At 40.1% G+C, this 15,552-nt stretch overlaps 1 protein-coding gene across 1 annotated transcript in view; it reads right to left on the bottom strand.

Annotated features, from left to right (window-relative positions):
• GRIK3 (glutamate ionotropic receptor kainate type subunit 3) overlaps positions 1-15,552 on the bottom strand; it is a 990,088-nt gene that overhangs the window by 338,072 nt on the left and 636,464 nt on the right. Inside the window, exon 10 of the mRNA XM_073562506.1 lies at positions 7,124-7,327. Within this exon, the coding sequence (XP_073418607.1) occupies positions 7,124-7,327 (204 nt within the window). The remainder of the gene's footprint in view (positions 1-7,123; positions 7,328-15,552) is intronic.

Below are 15,552 nucleotides of genomic sequence, written 5' to 3'. Positions count from 1 at the left end.
ATATATGTACAGTATATATATATACTAGCTGAAGAGCCCGACGCTGCACGGGCATAGTAACTAACTACGGTTAGTTATAACAAATGATAATGACTATATCTATATATATATAAAGCAGAGTGTATAGTCCCACCCACGCCACATAGCCACAGTCACTATAATATTCCACATCATCCCATCAGCCATAGCCACTGGACTACTACCCCTAATATCCCACATCATCCCGTCACATCCGCCAGACTGCTACCCCTAATATCCCACATCGTCCCGTCAGCCAGAGCCACCAGACAACTACTCCTAATATCCCACATCATCCCATCAGCCAGAGCTACTGGACAACTATCCCTAATATCCTACATCATCAAGTCAGCTAGAGCCACCGGACTTCTCCCCCTAATATCCCACATCATCCCATCAGCCTGGAGTCAGAACCAGAGTGCTGAGTGGAATGGCCCTAACTTTCATACCAGGGATCCCTTTAATAGAAGCCTGGGGTGAGAATCAGAGCGCTGAGGGATTTACCCTAACTTCCATACCGGAGATCCCTTTAAGAGAGGCCTGTGGTCTGTACCAAAGCGCAGAGTGGATTTGCCCTCACTTCCATACCGGGGATCCCTTTAAGAGAGCCTGGGATCTGAATCGGAGTCGTGAGTGGATTTGCCCTGACTTCCATACCAATGATCCTTTTAACAGAATCCTGGGGTCAAATTCAGAGTTCTATGGGATTTTCCCTAAATTCCATACAGGAGATCCTTTTAAGAGAGCCTGGGTTCAGTACCAGAACATTTGAAGGCAATTGCCCTGACTTCCATACCAGGGATCCCTTTAAGAGAGCCTGTTGTCAGAACCAGAACGCTGAGTGGAATTGCCCTAACTTCCATACCGGGGATCCCTTTAAGAGAGGCCTGGGGTTAGAACCAAAGCACTAGATGAATTTGCCCTGACTTCCATACCAATGATCCCTTTAATAGAGGCCTGGGGTGAGAATCAGAGCACTGAGGGATTTGCCCTGACTTCCGTACCAGGGATCCCTTTAAGAGAAGCCTGGGGTTAGAACCAAAGCACTGGATGAATTTGCCCTGACTTCCATACCAATGATCCCTTTAATAGAGGCCTGGGGTTAGAATCAGAGAACTGAGGGATTTGCCCTGACTTCCATACCGGAGATCCCTTTAAGAGAGGCCTGGGGTCAGTACCAAAGCACTGGATGGATTTGCCCTGACTTCCATACCAATGATCCCTTTAAGAGGGAAGATGTGCCTATTGGATGGAGGATGTGTGCTGTGTATATGGGCACAGGAGGGGGGATTCATTTCTGTCGTGCTCTCTGCTCCTTTTTGGGGGCAGACAATGGCTGGGATCCTATGTTCTCAGGGATGCTAGATTTCGCTCACCATGTCAGTGTCTGCTGAGGTGTTTTCTGGAGTGGGAAAACTGTTGCTCATAGCAACCAATCACAGCTCAGCTTTTTTTAAACAGCTCTGGTGAAATAAAAGATGCTTCGTGATTGGTTGGTGATACACACACATTCATTTTTATATATATATATATATATATACGTTATATATATGTAAAATTTATCATTTATTGATCTTTTAAAAAAATGTTTTTCAACTTTTTTTTGCTGTTTTACTTATTCCCATTATTGGACTTTCACTAAAAAAATGGTTTTGTAAATTTTGTTGTAAAAATGAGAAATCGCTGGTCAACTTTTAACCCTTCTAATTTCCTAACAAAAAAAAAAATGCGGTTCCAAAATTGTGCTCCTGTAAAGTATACATGTGGAAAATGTTATTTATTAACTATTTTTTGTCACATAACTCTCTGGTTTAACAGAATAAAAATTAAAAATGTGAAAATTGCAAAATTTTTTGCAAAATTTCCGATTTTTTTCACAAATAAACGCAAAAATTATTGACCTAAATTTACCACTAGCATGAAGCCCAATGTGTCACGAAAAAACAGTCTTCGAATCGCTATGATCCGTTGAAGTGTTCCTGAGTTATTTCCTCATAAAGAGACAGTGGTCAGAATTGCAAAAAATGGCCAGGTCATTAGGGTCAAGATAGGCTTGGTCATTTATTATATAACTGTATCTTGAATATGTTTAGGTAAACAGCTAAAATGACAAAACTGGTGTCACTGTCCAAATATTTCTGGACCCAACTGTATATATGTGTATACTTACATATATATATATAAAAATCAAGAAAAAAGGGCGGCACTACCAAAATAATACAGCAGGTGCAAAACCTATTCAGCAGTGTCCAAACAGCCAAAACGACAAAAGGAAAAAAAAATAGGCAGCACTCAAATTAAATATGAAAAAAGTGGATACTTTACTGATCCTCAGATGGCAACGTTTCAACGGTGACCCGGCTTGACAAAGACGGGTCACCGTTGAAACGTTGTCATCTGAGGATCAGTAAAGTATCCACTTTTTTCACATTTAATTTGAGTGCTGCCTATTTCTCTTCCATATATATATATATATATATATATTAGTATGTTTTTGTGTGTTATTATGACTGTAGTACAGTATCAATGTAATGACCTTGTTGTAAGGCAGGAAATGTTAACATAGCTAGGCTTTTGTGTTTTTCTAGTAATCATTACTTTCTGAACGCATTAGTACATAGAGGAAACACTGAGCAAAACCAGCAATGTAGTTCAGTGGCCTTCAGAGTGCTTGAAACCTGCTTGTGCTTTTTGAGCTATGCAAGGCTAGCAGGCATTCCTACCCAAGTCCTCAGCAATGTATGGAAACAGTAAATGGTGAGCTGAGTGCTCATGTGCCTGCCGATGTCATGAGTCACATTACACCAAGAGCTGTTATTGCATCTTATGTAGACAGTTGTTTTTTTTCACACAAAGCATCATGCGCACGCCGTTATTTCTATGTATGAAAGTCAACGACTGCTTCCAATTTGGAGGTGAGAGACGACCATGTGGTCAGCGTCTGACACATCTTATTGCTGGAAGATTTCTAAGGCCACAGAGATGCTCGGAAACTGCGGACGACAGTGAAAGCAGCTCCAGTTCACATGGGGAATACATGTACAAGTCAGGAAAAAAAAAAAAGGCATATAATGAAAATAATGACCAATGTACTTTTCTGTAATTATAGTGGCAACTTTAGCCACATGTAGAAAAAGAATGATTTTGTCTTTCTCCTGACTTAAGAGTTGCCTTTGAAAATCAGGGCACTCGTAGACGTATGAGGAATTAAAGCATTGGAACAGCTCCAAAGACCTTGCTTAATATGCTATATCTTGACTAGGGTGAGTGTCTTCAAGTTCCCCAAACTCTAATGTTATTGCATTTCATGCAATTAAATAGGCATTAAAGAACTCAGAAAATTGGAGCATCTGAGCTGACCAATCAAAGCTTGATTAGCGGGAGAGCTTGTTGCCATGGAGACCTGTTTTCATAATTCTAGTAATGACGGCTCTTGGTAAAGCAGAGGACATTGCATCCATTAAAATGACTCTCACTAGTTTAACCAATGAAACTATCTGAAATTTCTCAGTAACCTTTTCCCCCTTGAAAAGCGAATCAGTGATTGCATGTGAAACAGTAGGGGTAATTTCAGAATATAAGAACAGCTAAATAAAAAGCATTTAACCCTCGACTGGCTCCAATTCTTTGTTATGACCGTGATTATACTGTAGGAATATTACCAAAATGTACAATATAATTTTGATGTATAAGGAACAAAAAAAAATAATAATAATATAAATAATAACAAATAATAATAAAATATATACTAAATATATATTCTTTAAGGTCTTTATTTAAAGGATATGCTTTTTGTTTAAAAGGTCAGTTTTTGAAGTTGTCCCCGTCGTACACTGGAATAATCACTCTATTTCGTATCTTCCTTAATTTATTTATTTTATCTATTTAAATTTCCATTGTAAAAAACATACATTTACTATTCATTGTTTCATCAATTAAAATAATTGCATTATGGTAGTACAGTATGTCTAGCATTTGAAATTACCACGACTATAACATTAATTATTGTCCAGTGTCTATTTTGTGCTATAATACAGACTGTAAATCAATACATGCATGAATAAATGCACAGAAAATCTGCATTTTACTTAGAAGATGCAAATTGTCACAATATTAAAGGCATTGTCTGGTTTTTGGCGAAGAGGTCTGCAGTCACTCAATGTGACTGCAGACTTTTGGATCCTCACATGGACCCCGCACACTTTTGGAATTCTCCAGTCACGGCAGTCACAGCAGATGGTCATGTGACAACAAGTATTTAATTTCCATATTTCGGCAATTTTCCAACCAGACATGCACGGCATCGCTCAGTACAAGTGAGCTGAGTGAGGCGGCGCACGTCTAGTCAAAATATGGCTGAAAGTATGCATCTTTAGCGAGTGGAAAGTCACCCAAAGGATGCCAGAATAGAAGGGCAGGATTGTGCACTTGAAATGCCACTCTCAGTGATTGACATCGGTAATTAAGGTGTTAACAGCCTCGATCAGAGCAACTTTTGTAGTTTTGCAGTTAGTGAAGTTAATATGCACACAAGTAATACAGCCAACACATATATTTTATATATACAGTCATGGACGAAAGTGTTGATGCACTTCAAATGGAAGTATTTTTCCCAGAAAAGAAATACAATTACACATATTTTGTATGGTACACATGTTGCTTTAATATGTGTGCATTGGAACAACACAAAAAAAGGAGAGAAAAGGCAAATTGGACATAATTTCATACAGACCCTCAGAATGAGCTGAACAAAATTGTTGGCACCTTTTCCAAAAGTGTAGGTAAACAACTTTGGTTCAGTCATGTGATGCACGTGTTTTGGGGTTGCTTTGCTGCGTGAAATCTGAAAATTACCAACAGATTTTGGGTTGCAATGTAGTGAAAAGTGTCATATAGCTGGGTTTGCGCGGTAGGTCATCGGTCTTCCAGCAGGACAATGACCCCAGAAATGGACGGAAACAAAGAGCTGGAAAATTCTGAAGTGACCAGCAATGAATCCGAGCTAAATCCCATTAAACGCCTGTGGCAATATCTTAAAATTGCTGTTGGGAGAAGACACCCTTCAAACATGAAACACCTGGAGCAGTTTGCAAAAGAAGAGTCGTCCAAAATTCCAGTTGAGAGGTGTAAGACATTTGTTGATGGTTATAGGAAGTGATTGATTGCAGTTATTTATTCTAAAGGGTGTGCAACCAAATATTAAGCTGAGGGTGCCGACAATTTTGTCAGGTCCATTTTGGGGTTTTTGTGTAAAATTCTGTTCAATTTTCCTTTTTTCCTCTCTTTTTGTGTTGCTTCGTTAGGGGCACATAGCTGATTAAATCAGCTGACATGTGCCGGAAAAATTGCAAGCTCGTTGCCGGAGCCCACATCAAACAAGGGGAGGCGACTTTGGACGTACCTATATGTCCAAGGTTGTAAAGAGGTTATGTTGAGGGTGCCAACAATTTTGTCTGGTCAACTTTTAGGATTCTGTGTGAAATTATGTTACATTTGCTTTTTTTCCTGTCTTTTTTTGTTGTCCCAATACACACAAAGGAAATAAACATGTATAACAAAACATGTGCAATTGTAATCATTTTCTGGGAGAAGTACTTAATTTTCTGGAAAAAGTTCATGGGTGCCAACTCTTTCGGCCATGACTATCTATGTTCCACTGCCACTTCTCTGAGATACATGTCCCTTTCTCATTTAGCCTCAACTTCCTTCTTTTTTCTCCCCTCAAGTTCTTCCAACTAGGCCCTTTGCTTTCATGTAAGGGTTGACATTTGTCAATAACATGCACTAATACCCAAGTGGTCTTGTGCGATGTGGTGCACGTCACTGAATTGCGTTGCGACCATTGTGTGGGGTCTACTTGGAAAGACAGCAACCACAGGAAGACCCAAAGAGAAAAGAAGAAGAAAGAAAAAGAAGTATTTGGAGGATTGGATGCAGAGCACGAAGAAGTTGCAGCAGTGCGACAGGATGGCAAGGGCCAAAGAAGATGAATATAAGAGTTTATTACTTTTCTTTAAATCCAATTATGGCCTACCAGAGCACAAAAAAAGCACAGCTGACTGTTTCCATTTTTCTGGATTTGCAGAAATTGAATCGCTCAAAATTTGATTTCCTCTGAATTCACACATTTTTGGGACATTCTTAACTAAGTCAATTTGTTTAGAATCAATTCTCTCATCTCTAATTGCTGCAAACAAAATACAATTCTTCATGGCAACTGTATTGCCTAAAGACAGTAGCCTTCCTCAACATCATAAATCACTTCGACAAATTACAAAAATTGTTCAGCACTGGTATGAGGAGCATGACAAAAAGTCCAAACTGTAGACTTAACTTCCAAATTTACCTGATCTCAATTTGATCTAATGAAATGATGAATTCGATCTATTGAAATTATAAATTTGATCTAATGAAATGATAAATCTGATCCATTTAGACACCCCAGACAATTTAGAAGACTTCAGGTATCTACAGTATATATTGAGACCAGATACCACAGAACATCTTCAAAGGCCTGGTGGAGTCTGTTGCTTAAAGGGTCAGAGCTGTTTCTAATATGAAGAGGTCTTACACAATATTAACATAATGATATGGTGAATAATGTTAAAGTAGAATTTTCAATATAAGTCTTTATGTAATGTAATATGATCTTGAAAGGAATGGTTACTTACCATATAAAGTGAGAAATATAAAATTAAGAAGTGTTACCATTTTTAGGATATGTTTAAAAGGGTTTTCAGCTATGGACAAACATTTTTTATACTGTAGGTCTTGTAACAAGCTAAAAAATCTACATTGTAAAGGAATTAATTTCATATGAAGACAATAGATAATTAATCTGTAAAAGCAGGGGAAATAAATGTATTGTACCATTCCGAAGTCAATGAGCCACCATTCTGGTTGTGTCTAGAGAAAGCTTTGCATTCTAGAGCTGCTCAATGTTCTAATTTCATTTAATGAGTAACCACTATCTAGTACATTTTATAATTTATCATGGCATACCAGAAGTTACTGTACATTGGGTAAAAAGCCATATTAACACAAAAGATTAGAGATCAATTAGACTTTTAGAGTCATTTACAGTAAATTAAAATTAATAACTTACATGGTCAATCAGCTCCTTGACTAACCCATTCCATTGTCCTTTTTCATCTTGAGATCCATATCTGCCATCTTCAACTAAACGTATATCGTATTCAAATCCAAGGATTTCAGATATCTTCTTTAGGAGATCTATGCAAAAGCCTTCAAACCGATCCTTGCCAAAAAGTGGTGTATCTGACTTTTTAAACATAACATAAGGCTCCTCCTGTTGAAGAAGGAAAAACTGTGTTTCTGAAGGTATTGCATTTGCGAGGACCGATTTACTATAACTCTCAAGTGTTGAGACGGCTGTCAATCAGCATTACATTGGCAGAGATGCCCTGTCAACAGAGCAGAGTGGAAGAGAAGATGCTGCTCTGTCAACGTGACGTGGGCGTAAGACACTGAATCGCCGACAAGAGTGGTCACAACCACTTTGATCCATCAAAGATTGGCACTGATCAGAACAGGCAGATAGTTAGCAACTATCTGCCTGTTAGTTCTTAGTGTCATTCACAAAAATGGTATAAGTCCCAGTGGCGCTTTTTATTGCAGTGCTGGAGTGGTGCTACTAATCTAAGTTCTCTACCCCTAGTCTTATACCCACCAACTGCAGTCTTCTTCTTTTTCAGTGCCACTTCTGTCTGCCTCCAGCAGTGTTTACTGGGGTGATCTGGATGTCACAACTCAATATAAGTTTATGAGAGGCAGAATGAGGCTATCATAGGCTTATATTGGGAGCTTGTGACGGTTATTTCTGACTTCTGTTCAGTCAGGAGTTGTGACCGCAAGATGGCAGCATGGAACCAGAGTGGCGCTGGTAAGAACAAAAGATCACAGCTGGTAAGTATAAGACTAGGGGCAGGGAACTTAGTTTAGCAGCACCACTCGAGCACTGAAATAAAAAAAATGCTGGATTGGTGCTTTAAAAGGTTGTCTAGTCTTCAGATGAAACTAAGCCGTCACTCTATGTGACTTCAGATTTCTGAATACTTACAGTGTGCCCAATTTGTGCTTACAGAATAACTGGTGATTATGGGAGCGAAAGAATGCAATTTGCCTACTTTTCGCCTAGACATGCTCAGCCTCACTCAATTCATTTGTATTGTTAGAGGCCAAGCATATCTATTTGGCGCATGACTGCATGCATGTAAATCACATACTTGTGGACACGTGACCGCCCGCTCTCAGAGGAAACACTGGAGGATCCTGACAGCATGCAATGCCCATGCTGTAAGTATTCAGAAGTCTGCAGTCATATAGATTGCCTGCAGACTTTCATCAGAAGACCCCATTAATTAAACATAAATTATACAATACTAAATTATGTCAAATGTATTACAGTGGCTCATGCTGTTTGAGTAGGGTACCTTTTTACAATCTAGTCTAATGATTAATTCTTCTCAAACCAGACTTTTTGTGACTTGGAATGTGCAAATTAAGCTAAATGGCGGTTTATCGCTACTTTGTTGTATTGAAGTGTCCTTTAAAAGGTGTTAAACATAATACTCAACTCACCACTCATCTATATGGGGCAATCATGCTGTGTATAGGGAGATGTTTGGTCATCTTACTGTTTTGAAAAGCTGAGTATGCAAGGCTGTGGAGCATCATTTTAAGGAAGCACTGTGAGGATCACTGTTATTATATGGAAGCAATAGGTCATTAATTATTATTATTATTATTATTATTATTATTATTATTATTATTATTATTATGAGCAAGCATGGGGGGTGCATTTTATTTTATTACAATGAGGAATTATGAAAAGAGGCACTGGGAGGATTAATATTAAACCCTTTGTGACAATGGACGTACTATTCCATCCATGTTCCCTGGGACTTAATGCCCATGGACGGAATAGTACGTCATACGTGATCACGGGGGACGTGCGGCTGATCGCAGCTGGGTATCAGCTGATTCTCACAGCTGACACCCGGCACTAAGTGCCAGGAGTGGTCACGGACCACTCCCATCATTTTATCCCCCAGAACACTGCAATCAAACATGATCACAGTGTTCTTGGAGCAGGCAGAGGATTTGTCAGCTTTGACAGCCCCTCTGCCTTTGGATCAGAGACCCCGCGGCATGATGCAGGGTCCCGGTCGCTCCAATGGTAACCCGATGTCATCATGATGATATCCGGGTTACCAGAGCTCAGAGACTTCCTGTCACTTGTGGGGGGTTTTCACTGTTTAGTCACATCAGTGGCTCTCCAAACACGACATGGCATCTGATCGCAATTTCAGCCAATTTAGCATTGAAAAGTCAAATGGCGCTCCTTCCCTTCCGAGCTCTGCCATGCGCCCAAACAGTGGTTTACCTGCATATATGGGGTATAAGCATACTCAGGACAAATTGTACAGCAACTTTTGGGGTCCTATTTCTCTTGTTATCCTTGGTAACATAAAACAAATTGGATCTGAAGAAAATTTTTGTGAAAAACAAACCAGTACACTTACCTTCCTGCACTCCTTCGCAGCATCTTGTTCCGATGCCAGCAGCTGCTTTATGCTTGTAAGCAGCACATGGCAGGGATGTCATGCACTGCTTACAAGCAGAAGGACAGCCGTGAGAATGCTCACTGCTATGCACGCTGGGACTATGTGCGTGGAGGGCAGTGAGTATTCATTGCTCCCTCTTTAAAACATACAAAAGACAAAATGAAAAAAACCCTGCTGTAATTAAATAAGTAAAAGGCAAAAGTGCATTTAAATCATACAGAGATCCCCTGACTGGTGTCCGGTGGTTAGGACCCGATCCTTGTCTGCCCTTATTCACACAGACGTCAACTTTGACACATGATAAGGTTTTTAATATTAGACAGTGTAGGACCGCCCCGACCACAGAGTCACCTTGTCGATGGTGGGACGGCTTTTATGCTTTGTTTGATCAAATACAGTATTACTAAGAACTCTGTATGATTTAAATGCACTTTTGCTTTTTACTTATTTAATTACAGCAGGGTTTTTTTCATTTTGTCTTTTGCAGGTTTTGTATGCTTTTTGGCCATGTGAACATGCATTTATATGCTGCATGTGTACCAACTGAAGCAAAGCTCAATTTATGTGTTTTTTCATTGCTCCCTCTTTAGTAGCGAGCAAAATGACAGCTGCCGGCTTCCTGCATCTGCCAGGCGGTCATGTGTCCCCACTACTGAAGAGAAATGAATATTCACTGCGCTCCACTCCCATGGGCATGGAATGCGGTGAATATTCATTCCCTTTAGTATCGGGGACATGTGATCGCCTGCAGCTGCAGGAAGCCGGCGGCTGATACTGTGCTTATTACTAAAGATGAATACTGACTGCCCTTCATGCACATAGTCTCGGCATGCAGAGAAGTTAGTGTTACGGCAGCTGTCCTTTGGCTTGTAAGCAGCGCATGACTTCCCTGCCATGCGCTACTTACAAGTATAAAGCAACTGCTGGTGTCGGAACAAGATGCTGCGAGGGAGTTCAGAAATGTAAGTGCAATGATTTGATGTTTTTAATGTTTTTCTGATGGGACCATGCATACCAGGATGGGGCCAATCATACCAAGATAAGGATGGGGAGATGCTTCCCAGGATTGGGATGGGGGCCAATCATACCAGGATGGGGATGGGGGCCATGCATATCAGGCTAGGGATAAAGGGCAAGATTCCTACCAGGATAGTGATGAGGAGGACCATTCCTACCAGGATAGGGATGAGTGGGTAATGCCTGCCAGGCTAGAGATAAGGGGGACATGCATACCAGGATTCAGATGAGGAGGCCATGCATACCAGGATAGGGATAAGGGGGCCATGCACACCATAATAGGAATGAGGGAGCCATGCATATCAACATAGGGATGAGGAGGCCATGAATACCAGGATAAGGATGAGGGGGCCCATGCACACCAGGGCGGGGAAGAAGAGACCATGCATTCCCGGATAGGGATGAGGGAGCCATGCCCACCAGGATGGGGATGAGAGGGTCCATGCATACCAGGATGGGGATGAGGAGGCTATGCATACGAGGATAGGGATAAGGGGGCCATGCATATCAGGGTAGGGATAAGGGGGCCATACATACCAGGATAGCGATGAGGGGGCCATGCATGCCAGGATGGGGATGAGGGGACCATATATACCTGGATAGGGGATATTAAATACAGAATTGACTACATTTTGTTTCTAATTTCCTCCTCTAAAACCTAGGTGCGTCTTATGGTCCGATGCATCTTATAGTCCCAAAAAATACGGTCTATTGTAAATAAACACACAGTCATGTAGGTGTTCGGTACAGACCCCAAACTTCACTGTTCGGGTTTACCCATCTCTACACATGATCGCATATATGTGATTTGTATATTTGCATAGACATGTGCGGAGTAGAATATTATGCTTAGCAAAGCAGCTAAGACTCTACAACAACTGCTGGAATCGGCAAGCAAAGCCAAATCCTAATGATTTGTGTATTACACACCATTGGGGTTTGGCAGGCTGTACTATATATTTGTAAGAGACCTCCATCTGGGTAAGTGGGGACAGTATGTGCCTGTATGGTTTCAAAATGCCAGGCTCACATTTAAGTCCCAGTCAAGCTCTGGGTAGGTGAAACCTTTAAGACAACCTTTCCATGTAACAGGATTGGCATAATTTGAAGCTCTTGGACCTCAAAACAAGATCTTCAATGGGGAGCACTCAACTATCATCTATTATCTATATTATTGGTGATTCGAGTTTCAAGTGCAACTGCAACCTTATAGATATACATTCATTTTTGTTATCAATGAAACATTGTTTTCCTATTTAAAGGGAACGGTTACAGCGAGTGATCCACTAGCTAGAAGACTATATCTACACCAGCAAGCTAGAAAAATACTTGAAATAAAACTAATCTACTTTATTCAAAATTAGATTTAAAAAGGACTTAGTCCATTCATAAAATATGCACATGTACAAAAAGACAAACACTTACAAGAAAAAACCGCTCAGTCAGATGCGGTAAGACCAAACTTTCAAACACCTTTCCGGTATACCCTTAGTGTCGTTATCCAACTATACATAGACACCCCCTCAGAGTATCCGCTTAGTGTAAATTTCTTTTGAAAAAGCACACTCTCATGGTGCTAAAAAATGTCTTTTACAGATCCATTGTTCTAAATTTATGTGCCACTACTGTGTAACATACATCATCATCACTAACAATGATCCTAGACAAATTTCATAGTAACAGCCTTATTTCAATAATCACCTAAAAATAAAGAATGGCATAGTATACAGTCTGTAATTATGAAACCAGGGTGTGAACCTAAACATTCCTCTTTAGATCATGCAGTTCACCACCTTTACAGATTTTTTATGTCATCTTGTATATCATGGAAAGATCTCACCCAAATCTTTACATTCATGGGTTCCTCCATGTGACGCTCCCTTCTCCCTACGCGTTTCACCAACCAGATCATCAGGGGAGTACTGAGTACAGCGTTATGCCTACATGAGAAAAATGCCATCACTGGGCTGTTCATTTACCCGCTTTTTATAACATGCACTCTTTAGTGTGTTCCCGCCTCATAAAGATGGGCGGGTGTATGCCCGTGACCACTTCCTGTTTCTATGTTACTATAGTGACAAGCCCGTTACTCATATATTCCTTCACATCACTTACTAACTTACTCACATCGCATATTAATAGTATGCGATTACATCAACCTCCATATAAAACACATGATCGTGCGCGCTCTTTTCTCCTTCATTCAATTTATCGGGTTGCATAGTAACGCACTGACGTCACCTTTCTTTAACGCATGCGCATTCTTCTATGTCACGTCCAACCCTCTTTCTTACGTCAAGGCGCCTATTCCCTTCCATCATTATATCCGCATCAGGGGAATTACCACGCCTGCGCACTCCAAACCATAGCCGCTTCTTTGCAGGCTTTAACTTCTAAATGCACGCAGTCCCATACCGCGCCTGCGCACTCCACAAACAGCCGCTTCTTTGCAAGCTATAATTTCTAAATGCACAAAAGTCCCTCCTATCACAGGATTATCTTATGGGAGCACTTATAAATTTATATCCCCTTAACATGCACGTCTTTTAACAGTTCTTTCTCATCTGTCAAATGAATGGGATTAGTATTATTTTACAGGACGATGATGCATAGGGGCTTTAGTGTTTTTTTAAAATTTTTTAGCCGATCAATATCAATCTATACAGACAAATAGTTATGATTAATATCTACCGCCATCAGATGATAAATGGCATATAAATACTTCACATTGTAGTCACTAGTTGTAACTGAAATGCTCACTATCCAATCCTCAAGTATACATGTGGGCATAAATCTTACCCTTGTACAAGAATAGGTTTCACAGTCATTTTGGGCATATTTCAATATTTACTATCCAGTTTTGGGACTTTTAGGATACTAAAAATATTCAACTCCATTAAGTATTCCTTAAAAAAATCCTCTCAACTATCCCGAGCGATCACTTAAGACAATGTACAGTACTTGACTCAGACTCGATACATTCTCTTTATCTTCTTCTATTTTATTCTAAGGTTTTAACTCCGCATTTAGCAAACAAAAAAAGGGGGAATAACCCATTAGAGAAGTATAACTCCTTTGGATTCCCTCCTGAGTAACCACACTACCCTTTAACCCCTATACAGGGATCTGGTTTTACGTGGGGCACAATGGAGCTTGTCCTCCGGGGCTCACATCTCATTGCATATGGGTCAGTAAATTACAAAAAAGCCGTAAAAGATAGTTGGTCGTTCAGGCCTGTTGGTTGGAGTGTTCTCAGCCAGAAAATCCATCTACATTCCCTTTGGAGGATCGCTTTGTCCCAATCTCCCCCTCTATGGGGGTAAGGAACTTTCTCGATCCCAACAAATTGAATTTTGCTATGATCACCCTGATGTATCCTATTGATGTGGTTCGCTATAGCTGTGTCTCTTCGGTTCACCACATCACCAACATGTTCGCGTATTCTCTTCCTGAATTCCCTTCTTGTTTTCCCTATGTATTCAATCCCACATATGCACGTTGCCTTATAAATCACTCCAGTAGTACGACAATTTATAAACTGTCTGATGGTGTAAACTTTCTTGTTGTTCGTACTCCTAAAGGTTTTCCCTTGTGTTACTGACTGACATGCTATACAGTTACCGCACCTATAGCAGCCTTTTACCTCTCCTTCTAGCCAGGTACGTGCTTGAGTCTCTCTAAAGTGACTGTGCATAAGTCTATCTTTTAGAGATTTGTTCTTTTTGTATGTCACTTGTGGTTTAGAACCTAAAATTTTCTCTATGTCCATATCCATTTTGAGAATTGGCCAATGTCTTTCTAAAATTTCTTTAAATTTTACTGATCCATTCGAAAACCTAGTAATGAAACATGTGACCTCTTTATCTTCTTTTCTTTCTACTTTCCTTAATAGTTCTTTTCGATCTCTTTTTATAGATTCCTCATAGGCGGCCCTTAAAACATGATCTGGATATCCTCTCTCCTGAAACCTTTCCCTCATATCATCAGCTTGTTCTTTGAATTTCTGAGGGTTCGAGCAATTACGGCGTAACCTCAAATATTGTCCTTTGGGTATCCCTCTTTTTTGTGGAAGGGGATGACTACTCTCCCATCTTAAAAGTGAGTTAGTAGCTGTTGGTTTCCTATAATTGCTCGTTTCTAAGGTTCCATCAATTCCCTTTTTGACAAGCACATCTAAAAATCTCATTTCTGATGCATGTACCTCATACGTAAATCTCAGGCCTAAATCATTGCAATTGAGGTCATTTACAAAGGAAATAAACTCAGATTCTGTACTTTTCCAAATCACGAAAATATCATCAATATAGCGTAGCCATTAGGGCTACGCTATCATGTCGAGAATTCGTGTCATTGAACACAATTTTTTCCTCCCACCAGCCCAGGAGCAAATTTGCATAAGTGGGCGCACAAGGGCAACCCATTGCAGTGCCCCTGAGCTGGTGGAAGTAATTATTCCCAAAGAGAAAGACATTATTCGTAAGGCAGAATTTCAAAGCCGTTAAAACGAAATCATAATGTTTCACAAAGAAACGTCCTCGGGACTTAAGATTGTATTCCACGGCCATCAGGCCTTTTTCATGGGGTATCGAGGAGTACAAAGCCTCCACATCTATACTCCCAAAAATCATGTCTTTCTCAAGGTATATGCCATCTAATTTGCATAGAAGATCGCCTGTATCTCTAATATACGAGCTCAAATTCATCACAAATGGTCTTAGAATCCGATCTATATACATTCCCAAATTCTGAGTCACACTATTGATACCTGCCACTATAGGTCGACCTTTTAGAGGGGTCATACCCTTATGGATTTTCGGGAGACAATAAAACGTCGCCATAGTAGGATGCAAGGGAATCAAGAAATCTTTTTCTTTTTTATCAATAACCTCAGAATCCAGGCCTTCATTGACTAGTGTCTTAAGAGCGTCAG

The sequence above is a fragment of the Dendrobates tinctorius genome, unplaced genomic scaffold (genome assembly GCF_039654945.1).
Source record: "Dendrobates tinctorius isolate UK_male_01 unplaced genomic scaffold, ASM3965494v1 ptg000015l, whole genome shotgun sequence".
Classification (NCBI taxonomy): domain Eukaryota; kingdom Metazoa; phylum Chordata; class Amphibia; order Anura; family Dendrobatidae; genus Dendrobates; species Dendrobates tinctorius.
The sequence above is the reverse complement of the archived record's forward strand: the minus strand, read 5'-3'. Positions and strand labels throughout refer to the sequence as shown.